This window comes from Podarcis pityusensis (genome assembly GCF_964106645.2).
Source record: "Podarcis pityusensis genome assembly, chromosome: 8".
NCBI classification, from domain to species: Eukaryota; Metazoa; Chordata; class Lepidosauria; order Squamata; family Lacertidae; genus Podarcis; species Podarcis pityusensis.
The window spans coordinates 15747300-15767831 of NC_138033.1; the positions used below are offsets into that span (position 1 = coordinate 15747300).

General features: G+C 47.0%; 1 protein-coding gene across 1 annotated transcript in view; it reads left to right on the plus strand.

The window, feature by feature from the left end:
- The window catches only part of LOC308484252 (igLON family member 5-like), a gene marked incomplete at its 5' end in the record, with an annotated part of 130060 nt that overhangs the window by 83560 nt on the left and 25968 nt on the right, over positions 1 to 20532 (plus strand). Inside the window, 1 exon segment of the mRNA XM_081019032.1 lies at positions 18536 to 18614. Coding sequence (XP_080875158.1) covers positions 18536 to 18614 — 79 coding nt within the window.

Consider the following 20532-nt stretch of genomic DNA (forward strand, 5'->3'; position numbering starts at 1 on the left):
CCCTGGGTTGCCCTGAGTTGGGTAGCCCCACTAGGAGTCAACATGGTCACAAAGCAAGGGGAGAAGATGGAGAGGCAGGCAGGCAAGGTTTAAGGAATAGTTGTTTGCAGAAGGGCTTTCAAAGAGCCCCACACTTCACTTTGACTGCATGAATCTGTACCTAGCAGGGGCGCGCACACAGCCAAACTGAACAGGATTGAATCCTCCATTCACCGGCTCATGCAGTACCTGCTTCTTCTCCTTCCCACTCCTGACTGTATATTTAATAGGATGTAATTAAACATTAGGATTGCTTCCCATAATCTATCTGATTCAGGTCAGATCGGGATCAGATGTAGACCTGGATTGGGTTGGGGGGTCACACACAGCCATCTTTATTATTATTATATAGCTTCATCAGTTTGCAAGGCACATTTACAATGCAACAAGATAGGTTCGTGCTCCTAGGAGTCTACAGTTTGGATGCAGGCAGTGGGATGGTGCTGCAAAGCAATGGAGGGGGAAGGATAAACAAGGGGTGAAATACAGGCAAATGCAGTTATGGGCAGAAGTTAGGCCAGGAGAGGGAGAGCTTTAGAGGTAAGCAGGGCTGACTAGGCAGAATGGGGCGGTTGCCTCTTAGGGATAGGGCAGAAATTGAAATTGAATGAGATGCTACTTTATTCACACTTTCTGAACCAATTTGCAAACGAAAACTTAGTTATCCTTTGAAATCTGCACTTTTCTGAAATTTGTGGTGCAATGTTCCAATGAAGAAATGTGTACAAAATTAAATAAAAGGCTGCATAAATGTGCATGTATCAGTGAAAATGACATACACAAATGCATGGCACTAGGAGAAACTGCCTGGTGAAATGTAAATGTTAGTCAAAGCCACATATAATGAAAGTGCTCAGCAGGAGAAATTCACATTAAAATGCCGGTAAATTTTCATGAGGATCTAAAAATAATAATCACAGATTGCTGCAGAAATGTGGAGACCTGAATTTAAGTTCAGAAAATGCAGGCTAGGTTTTTTAGGTGCTGACATGAGCAGGAGTCTGGGCTGCTATGGGAGGGCAGGGGAGGTGCTAAAAGTGTGAGGCTTGAATTTTGCTACAGCAGAGGGGGCCAGCTTTATATTCTGTCTTCATGTCAGCCCAAAGATTCATTTTGTTCTGACATAATGACTGTCTTTCCAGCTCCTAACACCAGAGAAATGATGGCCGAATGGAACATCCATTTGGATTTCCCCGGGAAGGGGCCATAATGCTGCAACTGTCACAGTGTTCTGGGCCGGCCCTGAAAATTAGGATGGGACATTTGTGCTGGATGCAGCAGGGAGATGGATAGGCAGTGCTGAAACCTAAAATGTGGTCTAGCTGAGATGAATGAAATTTGGCAGTAGATTTCTGGATGGAGGAGAGGGGAGGGAAGCAAGAGGGAAGAAGGTTGCAGCAGGCAAGGTAGCATGGTGATGATGGTGATGATGATGATGATGATGATGATGAAACAATGATAATGTACCTAATACTGCACTGGGGAGATGAGCAGAGCTGGAGCTGATGATGGGTTGCAGATCTGCATGTCACACATGGCAGCAAACAGGATAGAGAATGATCTGGTGTGTCAAGTGAATGTCTCTCCCCTCCCTGTGTTTTCTTGCAAAAGCTTCATCGAAACAGGCAGGAGCTGTGGAAGAGTAATGGGAGGGGAAGGAAAGTGACCAGGCATCAGGCATCTTACCTGTCCATTTTGGGACTTTTGCTTTCGGCTCTGCCCTGGGTATTTTGTTGTTGTTGAAAAGCTGGTGCTTTTGGGGTGGAAATATTTTAATAAATTAAAAACAAATTTGGAAATCCTGTGGTTTAATGGCATTTCAGTCAGTTGCCCTGATCTGCCAGGCTGTGCCCCATGTTAAAAAGTTAAACTAGTTCCACCCCATAATGGCCAAACCCTCCCCTGTGTGTCTCCACCCACCGAATGGGTGTTTTTAAAATCATAGGTTGGTGGTCTTAGGAGGGATAGTCAACTTGGGCTTTCTGCCCCAGCCACCAAAATATCTTGCATTATCCCTGCTGTGTAGTCTGGCTCATAGGCTGCATAGAAATACTTTTTTTTCTGTGTATAAGTTTAAGCTGCTGCCCCTTTCACAGCTGCATGCCTGCCCATGTACAGAGTGCGGAGAGGCAAATCTTGCGGGACCACTTCTGGCCACTTCATTCAGAGCAGTTGCTCTTCGCACAGAGAAGCTCTGCATAGAAAGCATATTAAATATACTGTAAAGAGTAAAGAAGGCACGATTGCCTATTTCCCTGCAAATAAAAGTTGTTGAGCAGGGGGGAATCCAGCAGAAGCAGCTTTTCCCAGTAAGTAGATGCAGTGATGGAGTGAGATTCAGCAGCTAAATTTTTGCCTCTTTTGCAGCTGGCAAACTCTGGACAGAACATCTGTCTGCCGGGGGGAGGCAGGGAATGCAGTGACTTTTTTTCACATATCTGCCACATGTGTCTCCTGCATTGTCTTCCGTGTGTCTTCTGGGTTTAATCCCATACTTGAAAAAATAAGTTTCTAGTCCTCGTTGTTGCAGAGAAAAAAGTTGAAGTTGTAATGGATGAACAATGAAAATATGCTAGAAGGAGAAGGGCCAAGGGGCAAGAGCTCATGCTCCTTGTCCTTCCACTCCCTCTGTTGAGTTCATTTGACCCATCAAGGCTTTTCTGTTCTCAAGAGGTTGCTGATGCAACTACTAGGCCATGTTTTTCCCCTCGCCTCAGGTAACCTTTTCATCACTGACTTGCCAGCTGAGTTCTTCCTGTGCATCTGCCGTGTCTGTCGTGGAGCATTCTGGGAAATGTCTGAGGGCAAATGGTCAGTTCGCCAGATCTACCTGGCAGCCCTGCTAGGAAGGAATCGTGAGGAAGCGCCACAGCAAAGTGTCTGCTTTCCATGCCCCAGGTTCAATCCCCTGGGTAGGGCTGGGGGTGTCTCCTGCCTGAAACTCCAGAAAGCTGCTGTTAGTCAGTGTAGACAATACTAAGCTAGAGGGACCAATAGTCTGACTTGGTATAGGCAGCTTCCCATTTTCCCCATGTTCCTCCATGTTCTGTGAAAGCACGCCTTAAATCAGGGGTGATGAATGTGTGGCCTTCAGCTCTGACCATTAGCCAATCTAGCTGGGACTGATAGGCACTGGAGTCAAACAACATCTGGAGGGCCACAGTTTCCTCAGCCTGAGGCCTGGCCAACCCTCCCTCAAACTTCACATGGCAGGAAGCATCCACTAATGTAGCTGGCAAGTGTTCTCTCTCTCTCTCTCTCTCTCTCTCTCTTTTAAATGATATTTATTAAAATTTCAAAGAATACAAGAATTACACAAAAACAAAAAGTAAAAATACAAGAAAATATAACAAAGAAATGAAAAATAAAAAGAAACATACAAAATAAGAACAGTTAAAAACACATTAATTTTCCATAGCCTATCTTCCTTACACTTATTTCCCCGGACCTCCTCATACCTCCCTTTTTTGTATTCCAGTTCAGTTTATTAGTTCAGCAAATCCTTACCATTAAGCTTTTACCCATTTATGAACCTTTTTTCATATCTCTTAAAGCATTACAGCTGGAAACCACTTAGTTTCTATCCAACATCCTTCTAAGATTCATTAATTTTACAATATTTCTGTAAATAGTCTTTAAATTTCTTCCAGTCTTCTTTCACCGACTCTTCTTCCTGGTCTCGGATTCTGCCAGTCATTTCTGCCAATTCCATATAGTCGATCACCTTCATCTGCCATTCTTCCAGAGTGGGTTAGATCTTGTGTCTTCCAATACTTTGCAATGAGTATTCTTGCTGCTGTTGTAGCATACATAAAAAAGCTCTGTCCTTCTTTGGCACCAATTGGCCGACAATGCCCAGAAGAAAGGCCTCTGGTTTCTTCAGGAAGGTATATTTAAATACCTTTTTCAATTCATTATAAATCATTTCCCAGAAAGCCTTAATCTTTGGGCACGTCCACCAAAGGTGAAAGAATGTACCTTCAGTTTCTTTACATTTCCAACATTTATTATCGGGCAAATGATAGATTTTTGCAAGCTTGACTGGGGTCATGTACCACCTGTATATCATTTTCATAATATTCTCTCTTAAGGCATTCTCTCTCTGTGAAGTATGCCCACCATTACCGACATTTTCCGCCATTGTCCCCCTGTGAGCTTTGGAGGAAATCAAGGGTTTTCCCAGAAGGCAACTGAGGAAAGAAAAAACAACAACCTTAGCCCACACCCTCCTTTCCCTCCCTGCGACTTAAAGCAAAGCCTCCCAGGCCTGACTTCTCAGCACCACCACATCACCCTCTTCCCGCTGCCTCTCAAATTCACCTCACTCCAATTTACATAATTCCCAGGCACCATTAATCATTCTAATTAGCCGGAGCCAGTGAAGTGAATGCCGGAGAAGAGCAGCGTTAAGGGGGTGGCGGCGAATGGGGGGGAGGCTTAACAGCTTGGGGGGGGGAAGAAAATGGGGGCTCCTCAAACTGCCCCATGCCCTCCCTAAGTCTATTTCTGTATCTGAAGCCGGTTCAAAATGTGGCTGTCGAAGTTTTGACCAAGTCCTCTGAACATGACATGAGATCTCAGTTGTTCCAGCTGCATTTGGCTATCGGTCTCTTCCTTGGTTTAACGGAAGATTTTGGTTACTGCTTTCGAAGCCCTAAATCAGGGGTAGCCAATGTGGATGCCTCCAGCTTCCCTCAGCACCAGCCAATACAGTCAATGCTCAGGGATGATGGGAGTTGTAGTCCATCAACATCTCCAGAGTCACAGCTTCCTTACCCGCAACTTAGGGTTCATGCCTGAGCTGTGGAGCAGCAGCTGGAGGTTAGGATAGGGGAGAAACTTAGCTCATGATTTTAATGGGAACCTGTCCGATTCATACTTACAATATATGAACTGAAGTATCTTCCAAAATTTGCACTCCTCTGAACTTTGGGGTTTAGTCATCCAACCAAGGACAAAAATCAGGGGGCATCCTCAGGTATTTCGAGCAATGGGCATGACTAAAGGAGTTTTCCTAGAGCAGCCTCCCCCAACCTGGTGCTCTCCAGCTGCTTTAGACCTCATCTCCCATCAGCCCCTGCCAGCATGGCCTGTGGTCAGGGATGATGGGAATTGAAGTCCAGTGATGTCTGGAGGGCACCACATGCAAGGAGCCTGCCATAAACTTTCATGGATGTCCTAGACTGGCCTCTTCATTCAGATTGTAGTTCTGTATTCTGAATTGAACATACTCAATTCTTTTACTGCAGAGGAGAAAACAACAGTTGCAGGGCTTTTGATGGCTTTTTCCAGGTTGTAACGTGGGAATAAAGACATTTGTTGTGGTCTAGGGGTTTGAATGCCAGGCTAGGACCAGAAAGGCCAGGGATTAAATCTCTGCTGTAGCTGCTACCCTGTGCACACTTACTGGGGAGTTAGCCCCATTGAACTACTCAGTGGCATTTACTGAGATGGCTGAATAGTGTTCTCAAAGCTACCAGCATGAGTTTGACCAAACTGCAGGAGGCAGTGGAAGACAGAAGTGCCTGGCGTGCTCTGGTCCATGGGGTCACGAAGAGTCGGACAAGACTAAACGACTAAACAACAACAAAACATTTATTAGCATGCACTGTGAGACATGAAGTTCAGTGGCTAACCTTGGGCCAATCATTCGTTCTCAACCTAGCCTACCTAACAGGCTTGTTGTGATGCTGGGAGACTCTGCACATAGCTCTGAGTGCAGTGAAAGAAGGGTAAAGGTAAAGGTAAAGGGACCCCTGACCGTTAGGTCCAATCACGGATGACTCTGGGGTTGCGGCGCTCATCTCACTTTATTGGCTGAGGGAGCCGGCGTACAGCTTCCGGGTCATGTGGCCAGCATGACTAAGCCGCTTCTGGCGAACCAGAGCAGCGCACGGAAATACCATTTACCTTCCCTCCGGAGTGCTACCTATTCATCTACTTGCACTTTGATGTGCATTCGAACTGCTAGGTTGGCAGAAAGAAGGATAGGCTAGGCTAAAAAGTAAGGGGATATATTATGGGATAGGGAAAGGGTTGCTTGACCCCTAGTCCAGTGCCTATAACAGGAGCTTGTTCTGCAGAAAAATGTACAGGCAATAATTTTATCTCAATGCCATTCCCCAGTAGGGTCATGGGTTCAAGCCCCATGTGGCCATCTGTCATGGATGCTTTAGCTGAGATTCCTGCATTGCAGGGGGTTGGACTAGATGACACTTGGGATCCCTTCCAACTTTACAATTCTGTGCTTCTATGGTCCTATATATGAGTGGGCTTGGACCAGTCCATGCATCTCCACATTCTAAGAAATACATGGAATGAAAGGAACAGGGAATGCGACAGTGTCATGGCTCCAGACCAGAACAAAGAATACCTAGCAGTGGAGGCCGGTTTATTAGGGGGAGTGGAGCACTGCTCCACCAACCTCAGCCTGATCTCAACCAGCTCCCATCTGTCTGTCTCCTGACTTACAACCAGCCCAGGAGCATGACACAGCCTATATGCTTCCTCCTCCTTATTCTCAGTCTCAGTGATCTTCCTTACAGGAGGATGGGGAGGAAACGCTAATTAGTTGGCTCTACTTGTCATTGGCTCTCGCCCCCCGCCTACCATTGGCACTATTTCTGTCTACTTTTGAGTGCCCCGCCTTCTGCTCTGCCAATCACAATGGGCACTAGCACCACCCATGCTAGAAGCACCTGCCAGTTGCTCCATGACACACTTTTGTCTTGCCAATAGGATCGCTATCCGTGGTCCTGAAACCCTCCTTGCCAAGAACCCTGAGATTAGTGCCTCCGCTTAGCTTGGGTCATCGCCTATTTTTGATGGTAAGCATCCCCAGAAGGGTCACTAGTGTCTCCTTTAAATCAAGAGCCACTTCCCAACCCTTGTTGGTTTGTTTCTTGAGGGCGAGTCAGGAGTGGGGCTATGCTGTGCTGAACGGGGTCAATATTTAGTGTGCTGAATTCACGGTGGCCCTGATGTGTTATTGGCAAGGGAGATGGACTGAGGAGGTCTTTGTCTGGCTTAATAAACCTCTTTCATGTCCAGAACCTGTGTAGAGCCTGAATTCAGTATTCAGCAGGGCGCTCTCTACACAGGCCTACAGCAGGGTTTCTTTGAGTTTATTCCTTGGGAACATACCTTGTCATTCCACTTTAAATATATAATATATACCTCCAGGACATTTTAGGTGGGTTTTTAGTTTAGCTTTTTTGTTTTTGTTTTTTAAGTATGTCAAATACAGAGTTGAGGTAGGTGATTCTGCTGCTGAAAGGTTTCTTTTCTTTAAAAAGAACAGTAAGAAATCAAAAAATGGAACAAAAAAAATGCATTTCGTTCTATAATGAATACATTGCCTTATAAGGCGTTCATGATTGTTTTATATTTGTAAGCCATTCCAGGATCCATGTGATGGTGGGTAATGTATGAAGCTTATAAATAAAATAAAATCTTCCAAGGAAAGATGGGGGTACAGCATGGAAGTTGGCCCTCTATGTGGGAAAATGCACCCTTAACCCATTATGCATAAATATAACACAAGGAGAGTTTTTCCGTAGCTAACACCCCCACTGCCAATAACCTCGGGTGAAGAGCCAAGTGCACGTCACTGGCTTGACCAGTGCAGATGTGCTCTGTCATACAACCATGTTCAGGATACAGTTTCTTCCCCTTCTGCGCCAAAAGAACTCCCTGGCTTCTCTTTAAGGCTGTAGGCTGCAGATGAGACTCTGTGGTGACCAGTGAGTACCAGTGATGGTGCTGCAGTCTGCAATTGCCTGGTTCAGTATATGAACTTCTTCCACTTATGATGCTCATGCACATTCTAGACTGAGGAGATGTATACATGACACCAGTGGTTCCCAGCTGGTGGCCCACAGACCACAGGGGCTCCGCATAACCCACCCAGGGAGTCCGCGGCACCATTTGCATAACAAAAACTACCATAGATACATCAAAATTTTCCAAAATTAAGGAGCCCATGGCTTGGCTTTTGAAAAACAGGGGGTCTGCAGTACTTCGCCTAATTGGAAACCACTGCATTAAACCACTGAAATACATTCAGAGCACATACCTGCCTCAAGAAATTCTGGGCACTATGGTTTGCTCTGAGTTTCTGAGAATTCTCTCTCTCTGTGTGTGTGTGTGTCCGTGTGTGTGTGCGCGCGAGAGAGAGAGAGCGCGTGCAGACTACATCACCCAGAATTCTCTGAGGGGAAAAATATGCTTTGAAATACTGAAAAAAGCAATTAATTACATAATATTTGCAGACTAAAATAAAATAGTGGTAGCAAATGGCACTTGTATTCACTTGCATGATTTCCTGATGTTGCAGGAATTTCCACTCCTGGCTGCATTCCTGAAGGTATTCTTCAACATCTCTAGATGTGACCTGTGTCAGAACTTCCTAAATCTACTTTTAGTATCTGGATGTATCTTGTCAATGTATCCCTGGGTTAGACATCACCACATTCCCAAGCATTGTTTTTCCAGCTCAGTAACCAGCATCTACTCATCCGTATGGAGAGCCCCAACCTTGTATTCCCCCCTCCTTGGTTAATTTCTTCCATGTCCCATTGGCACACATGGCTGCCTGTCAATACAATCCTTTTCTACCTGATGGAGTCAGGAAGGTCAGACCTGGGGAGACAGGGACTCGTCCCTCACAGTGCCAGGCTCTTTTCCACCAGTCCTTGGCAGGCACTCTCCTTATCTCACCCTTGTCAACCTCCATACTGAGCAAATGCACTTTGTTTGGAGATCCCTGGATCCCAAATACAGCACGGCAGATTTTGACACGTTGTGTCCTCCCTTTTAGATGTAGCACTTACCAAGGCAGAGGTGCACGCTCTCAGTTTCAAATGAATGCCAATTCTGACTTGTGGCAAATTGAGTCAGAGTAACCTGTAACAATTAATGGACCTAAGTTAGTCATGCTCACCCATTTCAATGGGCATTGGGTACAATTCTTCATGGTTTGCTTCAAATGGAGGAGGACTGCCATTAGATAAAAAGGCAACCGGGGCCTCCCATGAGGCAAGGTGAGATGGCCACCTCAGGTGAAGAAGAAGAAGAGTTTGGATTTGATATCCCGCTTTATCACTACCCGAAGGAGTCTCAAAGCAGCTAACATTCTCCTTTCCCTTCCTCCCCCACAACAAACACTCTGTGAGGTGAGTGAGGCTGAGAGACTCCAGAGAAGTGTGACTGGCCCAAGGTCACCCAGCAGCTGCATGTGGAGGAGCGGAGACACAAACCCGGTTCACCAGATTACGAGTCTACCACTCTTAACCACTACACCACACTGGCTCTAGATCCAGATGGATCTAGGTGGATCTAGGATCCAGGTGGCTGGATCTACAGGGGCAGTCGATGCAGCCTCCAAGGCTTGCATCTCCAGCTGCCACAGTAGCAGCAACAGCCGAGATGCACTCCTTGGAGGCTGAATCTGCCACCTCCTCAGCAAACCCACCATGCCATCTCTGCTCCAGACCTCCAACCCTTCTGTCTTCCCACTGTCCAAAGAGTTCAACACTACTGTGGAAAATCTCCAAACCAGTCTGGTCAGAATGTTGACTGTTGTGGGTGGAAGGAGATTAGCTACCAATTAGTTCCAGGGCCCAATTCAGAGTGCTGGTTTTGACCTATAAAGCCTTAGATGGCTCAGGACCGCAATACCTCAAGGACCACCTCTTTCCATATGGACCTACCCGGACCTTAAATCATCTTCCAAGGCCCTTCTTCATGTGCCTCCTCCTCGAGAGGTCCTGAGGGTGGCAACATGAGAACGGGTCTTCTCTGCAGTGGCTCCCCATCTGTGGAATGCTCTCCCCAGGGAAGTTTGCCTGGCGCCTTCATTATACACCTTTAGGCACCAGGCAAAAAGTTCCTTTTTAACCAGGCCTTTGGTTATCTGATTTACATCCTATGCCCTTTTAAAATATGGTTTGGGGGGAGCTATTGAGTTGTTGTTTTTATTTGTATTATGTATTTTGTGGTTTTATAGCTTGATTTTATTCTGTGAACTGCCTTGAGACCCTCGGGTATAAGGAGGTATATAAATTCAATAAATAATAATTATTTTTTTATTTTTTAAAAAAGCAATAGGTGGAATTCAATGGAACATTGCTGGCCAGCTAGACTCTTGAATAGAAGCAATCTGCACTGCAAGGCTTGTTGCAAGCTCTGCTTGCAAATAACAACAAACAGACCATGAGCAGGGAAGTCGTAGTGACTTTCGGTTAGACCTTGTACAGTGTATTTGGCATGGCAACGTGGTCACATACTTGTCTCCATGCTGGACGTGGTGTCTGTGTTTTGCTTATTCCCTCTTTCTTTCAGCCCATGGCAGCTAAATTAACCCCGTGCCCTGTTTCGGAATGCAAGCATTTGACCCCCCGTGGCTTGGAAATGGCCCCAATAACACTGCCGCCTTGCCCTGCCCTGCCACTTCCGAAATCTGGCCCTTCAGGGACCAGGCTGGCACCATCCCTCATCCAAACCAGCTCCTTGAATCGTGCTTGAAAGTCAGTCAGTGCAGACAGGGGAGTCCTTAGGCACCACCTCACATTGCAATAAAAACACTGCTTAACTCATTTTGTCGCTCCTTAATCTCTGGGACCAACACGGCAACAGCTGTCTATATCCCATTACTATGAAAGATACCGGAACTTGGCACCTGAAAATGGGGCATTTGCAACATGAAGATGAAGGGAAGCAAAATTAACTGTGATGCCTGCTTCTTGGGTGAGGGCAAGGAACAGAATATCATTCCCCGAGGATTTTTTTTCATCCATATTAACCTTCTGCTCTGCTTTAATATGTAACGTCACCCTCTATATACCAGGAAACGAGTGACTTTTCAGTATTGTCTGATGGAGAGAGAGAGTGTGTTCTGTTTAAGAGGAAAGCTTGCATGTTTTTTCCACCAGTGGAAATCAGATAGCAGAGAGCCAGTGCAGTGCAGCGGTTAATAGTTCTTGTACAAGGACCTGGGAGACAAGGTTTTGAATCCCCACTCAGCCATGAAGCCCACTGAGTGGCCTTGGGCCAGTCATGGTCTCTCAGGTTAACCTACTTTACAGGGTTGTTGTAAAGACAGAATGAGGAGTCAGAGATGCCCCATTGAGCTCCTTGAAGGGAAGGAGGGATGGAATAATAATAAATAGTAAATAAAATCCAGAGGCATATAATTATCTCAGCGAAAGCATCCATGACAGATAGCCATCCAATCTCTGCTTTAAAAAACCTCCAAGGAAGGAGAGTATAAGTACAACAGTTGTTGTTGTTGTTTTATTGCACATCATCTATTTTAACCTCCACACCAGACACTCCCGTAGAGCTCCACTCGGAGTAATTGATTGTTATTATTACTTTATACAGTGCCTCCCTAGACTTGGTGGCATCTGGAGTGCGTTTTTATTAAAAATGGGAATCAGGAGTATTAGAACAATGAACCTCTGATGTGATCTAGCAAGGCTGTTTTGGTCTTTAAATTGGGGCACTCCAATCTTTATTGAGGGGGAGACGACACCACAAAACATAAGATGCTACCTTATACTGAGTTACAGCAGACCCTTGGTCCACATAGCTCAATATTGTCTACAGGAGGGGTCACCAGTGGGTGCCTGCAGGAGAAGGTGTGCCCCCACCTCTCCCCACTGCTGAATCAGGCTTGAAAGATGCATCCTGTTGTAGCCAACAGCCACTGCTCCGCCTCTGAGTTACAACCCTTCCTGAAATGTTAGCAAACCATTGCCTGGTGGAGTTTGCAATGCCGCCTTTTCTTCCTGAGCTACCAGGTTTTATAAAAACATGAATGGCATGGAGACAGGGCTGGATTTAGCTACTGAAGGTAATGGGGCTCTTTATATGTCCAGCTGTCCTTTGCCAACAACAAATTGTTGCTGTTTTTTTGTGTTGAATATATGCTATACAGTAATTTAGGGACACAGGTGGCGCTGTGGTCTAAACCACTGAGCCTAGGGCTTGCCGATCAGAAGGTCGGCAGTTCGAATCCCCGCGACAGGGTGAGCTCCTGTTGTTCGGTCCCAGCTCCTGCCAACCTAGCAGTTCGAAAGTATGTCAAAGTGCAAGTAGATAAATAGGTACCACTCCAGCGGGAAGATAAACGGCATTTCCGTGCACTGCTCTGGTTTTGCGAGAAGTGGCTTAGTCATGCTGGCCACATGACCCGGAAAAAAACTGTCTGCTGACAAACGTCAGCTCCCTCGGCCAGTAAAGCGAGATGAGTGACCCCCATAGGTGTTCTTGGATGCCAACTCCCCATGGTCCCCAGGCAGCATGGGGAGGATAAGAGTTGCCCTCCACAACATCTGCAAGGTCCCACATTGACTGCCCCTCCATTTGTCTTTGATGTTAAAAGAAAAGAACTCTGCTCATGCTCAGGAGCTAGCCCTTCCTCCAGACAGCCTGTTGGCACCAGGTACCGGGGTCAGTGAGTGTGTGCATGTGCGCATGGATTTCTGGTGAGGCATGATGTGTCCTAGGCGCTTCCAGGCCCTGACAATGGTGCTAAGCGCATGCATTAAGCAGACGTCCTGGTCCAGGAGGGACTGCTGGCTTAGCAGCATCTGCTGTGACCCTCAAGCTGTCTGAGTGCCACGGTGCCAGTTGCTGGATATTGACAGTCGCCACTCGTAGCCAGAGCGAGAACATGAAGTAAACACGATGTCACATCCAAGTGAGAGCCGCCAATTAGATACCTGCCCACTGCAATCTGTCATAGGGGAGGGCTATCTGGGATGGAGAGGGATGGGGAGCTGGGCCAAAGGGAAACCTGGAGCACACAGCCTCCGCCCTCTGAGGGACGTTGATAGGATTGGTGGGGCACAAGCTGTGTAGGAACGGAGAGGGGCTTGGTGGTGGCAGGGAGAAAAAGAGAGAAAGGACAGCCAGAGGCTTGCGAGGCATTGCTGAGGAGAGCTAGCGGGGCTTGCGCAGGCTGTGATTGATCTCTGTCCATGTCTCTTTCTTCCCTCGTCACCTTCTCCCTGGTTCTGCATGCAAAGCAACCGTCTGCCTCTCCGACTTGTGTCCGGCTCCATTCGTCAGCCAGACAGAATCTTAATCAAGCACTTCACCGGAGGGGCCCAGGCAGGCTTCTGCGCTCTCTCTCTCTCTCTCTCACACACACACACACAGACATACACACAATGCATTGTTGATCTGTGGACAGATTTAAGAATCGGCAAGGTCAGGCAGGCTGCCTTACCTGGTCTGAGTTCCACAGGCATGCAACACACGCAAGCAAAATTAGATCACACCTTCCTAATCTGGATTTAGAAACTGGAAATATATCTATATGGATATCTGTATAGATATCTTTATCTCAGTGTGTGTGTGTGTGTCTGTGTGTGTGTGTTCCACCCCTCATTCCATAGGGAGTTCTACACATTTCAGACCTGTATCCCAATTTGTAGAATGTGTCTTCTTTGTTTTTGTAGAATGTGTCTTCTTTGTTTTTTTTAGCCTATGGCTGTTTCCCCCTATTTTTGATCATCGTAAATAGTTGCTTTTATATTGTTTCTACTGATAATTCCATTGCTTTATTCTTTTTGTGAACTTCTCCGAGGGTGGTGGTTGCTTTTCCAGTCAAGCAGCGTGTAAATTTAGGGAAACAAACCAACGATTTAAGGTCAGTGGGTGTGACTCTGAGTACGACTAACAGTGGATGCAACCCCTTTAATTCACAATCGCTGGAATGGATTTTTAGGACTTTACCAAATGTGTTCTGAGTTTGGGTTGCGACTAACAAATTTGGTACCATGGGGACTTTTGCAGGGAATGACACTGTGCCTAAATGGACCCCCCCCCCCGGCTTTCCTGACTCTTTGAGGAAAAATAAAGCACAGAATTTGGGGGTGCTATCGCACCGAAAGGCAAACCCTACCCTCCACCCCAAATCTGAGTTGTCTGACCTACACTTACAGGGTTCCCACCATGTTGGGGTATATGCAACTCCTCTGTGTGCTGAGCTACCAAAAATGCACTGCGTGTTGGGAGCATGCAAACCCAGCCTGAGTCCTTAGTATATGCAGATTCTCTCTTTACTACACCGGTCCATCACAACAGCGAGTGTTTTTGCTGGTATTTGGTGAGCAGCTGCTAGTCCTTGATATTTGAAGCCTGTGGACAAAAAGATAGCTATGAGAGAATGTAACAGGTAGCCCATGACTGATGGCAAATTAGGAGCAGAGAGAGATTCGGATTTTTTGCAGGCCAGTATAGGGCGAGAAGAATTTGCTTGAAAATCTCTCTCTCTCTCTCTCTCTCTCTCTCTCTCTCTCTCTCTCTCTCTCTCACACACACACACACACACACTTTTTAATAGCTCTAGTGAAGAGGCATCATTAACCATGAATAGGACCAAAAGGGTGCAATCTCATGCATAGGGCAGAGGATAGGGGGCTGACTCTGTCCAAATCCCTCCACCTCTTTCCCTGGCTCCAATCTTTGCAGCAGATGCCCCCAAATGCTGGTGACACCATTGAATGACCTGCGCTGTGCTAGGCAGTGGAAGGAAATCACTTGGAGGACATAAATAAATAAATCCATAATAAAAACGATGCTGGTCGGGTCCCCTGCTGCGTGGCTGCTGACTAAGCTTTGACCCTCGGATCTCTCCCAGATGCTGATGCCTGTCAATCACAACCTGGACCCCATTTATAAATGTGGGCAGGGTGGGCATAGTGACTGGGTATCTCAGATAGGAGCAATGCCTCAGTGCTCTAAGGCCAGGGCTGAGCTTCAGGCCTTGTTTTCAGTGCCTGGAGCTTGTTGTTGTTGTTTAGTCGTTTAGTCGTGTCCGACTCTTTGTGATCCCGTGGACCAGAGCACGCCAGGCACTCCTGTCTTCCACTGCCTCCCGCAGTTTGGTCAAACTCATGCTGGTAGCTTCGAGAACACTGTCCAACCATCTCGTCCTCTGTCGTCCCCTTCTCCTTGTGCCCTCCATCTTTCCCAACATCAGGGTCTTTTCCAGGGAGTCTTCTCTTCTCATGAGGAGGCCAAAGTATTGGAGCCTCAGCGTCATGATTTGTCCTTCAGTAAGCACTGAGGGCTGATTTCCTTCAGAATAGGTTCAGGATAGGTTTGATCTTCTTGCAGTCCATGGGACTCTCAAGAGTCTCCTCCAACACCATAATTCCAAAGCATCAATTCTTCAGCAATCAGCCTTCTTTGGATGTGCAAAATGTCACAGGGCTGGTTGATTTCCCGTTTCCCATGGAAGGGGAGCAGCTGCAACCTGGAGTCAACAGAGGGCTTCTCACTCTAGCTGCAGCACTGGAGGGGTATAAAATTGTCATTGTCTCGGGAAGTCAAGAAAAGAGAAGCCTTCCAAAAGAGAAGGGTCCATAGCTTTGTAGCAGAGCAGGCAAGTGGGAGCCGCAACCAAATGTTGCAGCACGGAGTGCTCCTTTCTGGGTTCCCCCCCAGTTTGCTAGCCCCGCCTTCTTTCAAGGCCTTCCAAATCAGAGGATGTGGCTTTCTGAGCCTTGACGTACACCTCCCCCTCTATCTGGATGCTTCTAGATGACCTGCTTATTGAACATGCGTCCTGGTCATTTTATCCAGGGAGATTAAACGAAGTTAGCTAATCAACGGGCATTTGGCCTGATTTGTTTGCAGGGGTGCAAAATTCCCAGTTGCATTCCCAGTGAATTTTCCCTTCCCTTTCCCTGTTGCAAAAAATGTCTGATCTTCTGGAGAAGCAGTTATGCTGTGCAAGAGCTCCCAGCTAGCCTATAACTTTGCAACCTGAATTTGCTGGTATGTGGTTGAACCCCACCCCAAAATAGCGGCAGCCTGGAAGCTCACTCCCTCTCTTTTTAGTCTCTCTGTGGGTTTTCACCTTAATTATTCATCCCTTTGAGCAGCAGTGCAGGGAGATAATTTTAGACTCTGGCCCATAGTTCCTGGGCTACTTTAGATTGGGATGTGTATTGACTTCAGCTACTTCGGCATGTGAGAAGCTATGCCTTGATCTGTTTTTTTAGTGTGCGTTTGTGTGTTCTCCTGCTCCTTCTGTTGACTTCTGCCCCAAATTCTTGCCCTGATGACAGCACCGCCTCCTGATGGCAGCAGTCATCATATCAAGTGATGAATTGCCGTGGGCGAGCCAGACTTTGGAAATGACAAATGGTGCAGTTTATCTCTACTACTGCTGCCCAACCTTTGCATGTTTTGAAATCCTGGGCTTGCTTTCAAATCGCAAGCTTGTGATGACAAACAATCTGGGTCTGGGCATCCCGAGGGACCATTGTGCTTCAACAACAGCACATCCAGCCCCCTCAAATAGAGTCAAGCCAGGCATCTGACTCATGACATTCCTAACTCGGCAGCATCAGAACCTGTTAATGACCAGGCTGCACATCATGACATTCAGGATCTACGGACTTGTCTCTTGGAACCTTTCTCCAGCTATTGTCAGCCCAGCCTCTAAGCCTCCTGACCTTAGATCACTGGGAGAGGGAGAAAGAGAGTCAGTGGATTTTTGACAGGGAAAGAAAACTGAGGCACATTTGATGAGGCATCCCCGTTGATGAGCCCTCGGGCAATCTAGGCTATGTATGCACATGCACCTTCCACCCCAATTCAGAAGAGAAGGGAAGCTTGTACCGTGAGTCAGATTGTTTCACAAATGTTCTCTTAACAGCCCTGATAATAGCTGGCACTCCAGTGTCCTTGGTGGTTGCCATATAGTCAGTCAGTAGTTGCCTCGCACAGGTGGAATCTCACAAGTCAGATCCAGGTGAAGGTGGCTATGAAATCCAGCAGTCACTCTATCTAAATGGAACCTCAATGTTCAGAGGCAGAGTGTGCATTCAAAGACAAGTTGCTGGGAATTGCAGGTGGGCAGAGAGCTGCTGCACTCTGTTTTCTGCCTCTCTTTCTTTTGTTTTAGAGAAGCACAATGTTTGGAGAAAGGGGACCTTATGAGTCAGGACCAAATGGACTTCTTCTGACACTTGTCTTCATATTTGTGTGTTTGTGTTTGGGGCCAGAGCAGGGGAAGGAATCGTCAAGGTTGTTGTCGCTTTAAGCAGAAGCGTCATTGACAGTGCGGATAAGCGATGCAATGCTTGCATCTGCTGTCAGGTAAAGAAGAAATCACACCGTGCACTTCAACACACTTAAGTGCTGTTCAGTCAATGATACCTCAAAGAGAACTACAGCAATGCTAATGAGTCATTAATACCCCAAGGAGATGTAAATGAATGGGAAAGGTGATTTACAGTTAGTTTACACAAAAAGCAGATCATGTGGCAATGCTATTCCTAGCCTGTGCCACTTCAAACTGCAGGTGAGGGGCTTGCATGATGTGTGTGTGTGCAGTAAAACCATTGCAGTGCTGAAGGGGGAAAAAGAGAGCCAAAAAAGGTTCCTTTAACTAAAAAAGGTCTCTTGACCTGCCTGTGGGTGCTATACTGTAGGCCAGGCATAGGCAAACTCCGGCCCTCCAGATGTTTGGGACTACAATTCCCATCATCCCTAGCTAACATGACCAGTGATCAGGGATGATGGGAGTTGTAGTCCCAAACATCTGGAGGGCTGGAGTTTGCCTATGTCTGCTGTAGGCAATGGTTTGGGAGAATCAGTAGGGTTGCATACTCTGTTCCTCATCAGTGCTGACTCCAGGGTGGGACTGTGAGATTGCCATGTGAATATCCCTAGAAAGTAAACAAGCTGCAGTGTTGCTTTCTACTATTGTACCCCAAAATAGAGTGGCTAGCTCAAAGGGCGAATGGGGGAGACATTCAACTGCTTTTACATTTAAAGGTGAACTTGCCTAATTGTCACTTTCTGAAGCTGATACAAGCCATCTTTCAAAATTTGCACAGCACTCTGAATTTTGCAGTCCAGCTACCCAGACAAGCTGTGTGTACATAAATGCATGGGCGAGGGTAAAGTATGTTTAGTGCAGTGAAAATAAATACAAGAACACGTTTTGTTGTGGGAAATCACTTCGCAAAAATGTGTGTATTAGTAGAAATGTGTGCTAAAACGCTGGTGAATTTTCATGGGAACTTAAAAATAAATAAATCACAAACTGATGTGGAAATGTGGAGAGCCAAATTTAAGATTTGGAAAAAAAAACAAGAAACCGAGAGAACTGGAAACTGATGTAGTCAACCGTTCCTAGTTCAGAGCAGCTCAATATATTGACAGCCGAGTGATATCTAATCATAAATCATTTTGTGAACATCATCCTCTGTTGATGCAGGGCTGCGTCACTTCTAGGTTATACAGAACTCTTCTTCAGGCAGAATTCTTACAGGATGATAATAAGAATGGGAAAGCTCAGAAAACTTGCCTGTTTCTACATCGACAAGAGGTTTCGGCCTTATAACAACTTTAAAAGCTCCACTCCTAAAAGAGGTGTTGCTTGTTTTGCCATCCCTGGATCACTCAGCATGGCAATCCCTCAGCCGCACTCTAACAGCAACTTCTCTCTGTGTCTTTCACTGTGCAGGACTGCTGGTTCGGGGTGCTGATTTTAACCAGCCAGCTGACAATTACACAGTTTGTCAAGGGGACAATGCAACACTAAGGTGAGTTTCTCCCTCTGACCGAGGAGTGCGTATTTGTATGTGTGTGTGTGTGTATATACAGTGGTACCTCAGGTTAAGTACTTAATTCATTCCGGAGGTCCGTTCTTAACCTGAAACTGTTCTTAACCTGAAGCACCACTTTAGCTAATGGGGCCTCCTGCTGCTGCCGCGCTGCCGGAGCATGATTTCTGTTCTCATTCTGAAGCAAAGTTCTTAACCCGAGGTACTATTTCTGGGTTAGCGGAGTCTGTAACCTGAAGCGTATGTAACCTGAGGTACCATTGTGTGTGTGTGTGTGTGTGTGTGTATGGGTGGCTGAGAGAGTGATGAGCCCTCCCCATTAATTTATTACCATGGACCAGACCAAAGCCTTCCACAACCTAGTGGTCTTCAGAGGTTTTGGACTTCAACTCCCATCCAACCTAGCCAGTAGAGTCCTGCTAGCACATGGGATTTATAGTCCAAAACCTCTTCCGGTTGAGGAAGGCTGCTGTAGTTTCTCAAGCTGTATGGACTCATATCTTTCTCCTGTTCTAAACTTACTAGACCTTCCATGACAGCCCCCACTCAACCCCACACCTCTGTCTTTGCGAATAGGGAGCCTGTGGATTTCCAGATGTTGTTGTGCTACAGCTCCCATCCTTTTTGAACACTGGTCGCACTAGCTTTGGCTGATAGGAACACAGGGAGTCAGACCCGTTGGCCCATCTAGCTTCACGTTCCCTACATTGCAGTGCCCACTGCTGCTGGTAGGGCAGAAGGCAAGGAGGCCAACAGCAGGTGGCGCCAAAGTGAATGGCAGGCAGAGCCAACTAATTCCACTTTCGTCCCCACCCTCCTCCCTGCTGGAGGAGGCAACACAGCGTCTAAGAAGGAAGAAGAAGAAGACAAGCAGAGCCATTCCACAGACTGTAGGAAGGCAGACAAGTGAGGGCTAGCTGGGGGCAGACTGAGATCGTTGGGGCAGTGGGTTTGGTCTCCACTGCTATGCTGACTGGCTCTCCAGGTTTCCAGGTGGGGGATATTCTCAGCAATACCTGGAGATGCCAGAGAATGAAGCTGGGACCCTCTGCAGGTGCTTTCCCAACTGAGCTGTGGCCTTTCCTCCCAGCCCAGGGGATTTGGAGCCCTGTGGGTTAAACCACAAAGCCTACGACTTGCCGATCAGAAGGTCGGCGGTTCGAATCCTCACAACGGGGTGAGCTCCTGTTGCTCGGTCCCTGCTCCTGCCAACCTAGCAGTTCAAAAGCACCGCAAAGTGCAAGTAGATAAATAGGTACCGCTCCGGCGGGAAGGTAAACGGCGTTTCCATGCGCTGCTCTGGTTCTCCAGAAGCGGCTTAGTCATGCTGGCCACATGACCCAGATGCTGTACGCCGGCTCCCTCGGCCAATAAAGCGAGATAAGCGCTGCAACCCCAGAGTCGGTCACGACTGGACCTAATGGTCAGGGGTCCCTTTACCTTAAGATTTGTGGGGGCAGCTACCTGCTGCCCACATGTTGGCTTTCTTTATTCAATTGCCCTGAGGTAAAAGGAGAAATGGGGATTAGCAAATGTAAGCACCTAGCGGGCCACCGTACACAGGTCTTGTGCTGGGCCTGCTGGGCCCAGGGACCACCAACCATCACAGACCTCCCATGTAAGGGAAGAGTGGCTCCTTCCAAGCAGAGCAAAACAGAAGCACACTCTCTGGTGATGCAGCCATCTTTCATCTACAGCCTTTGCTCCAGCAGAGAGCGGGACCTTTCCCTGACCCTGCTCTCCCGCTCCCCCTTCCGTTGATGTCTGAACCCAGAGCAGGTTTCGTCCCGCAGTTCAATCATTTAGCTCTCCCTGCCTATTAAAGTTTCATCGCAACATCTTGACAGTATTTAAATAAAATATGCCCTCTCCCCCTCCCCCCACCTCATGGCACAAC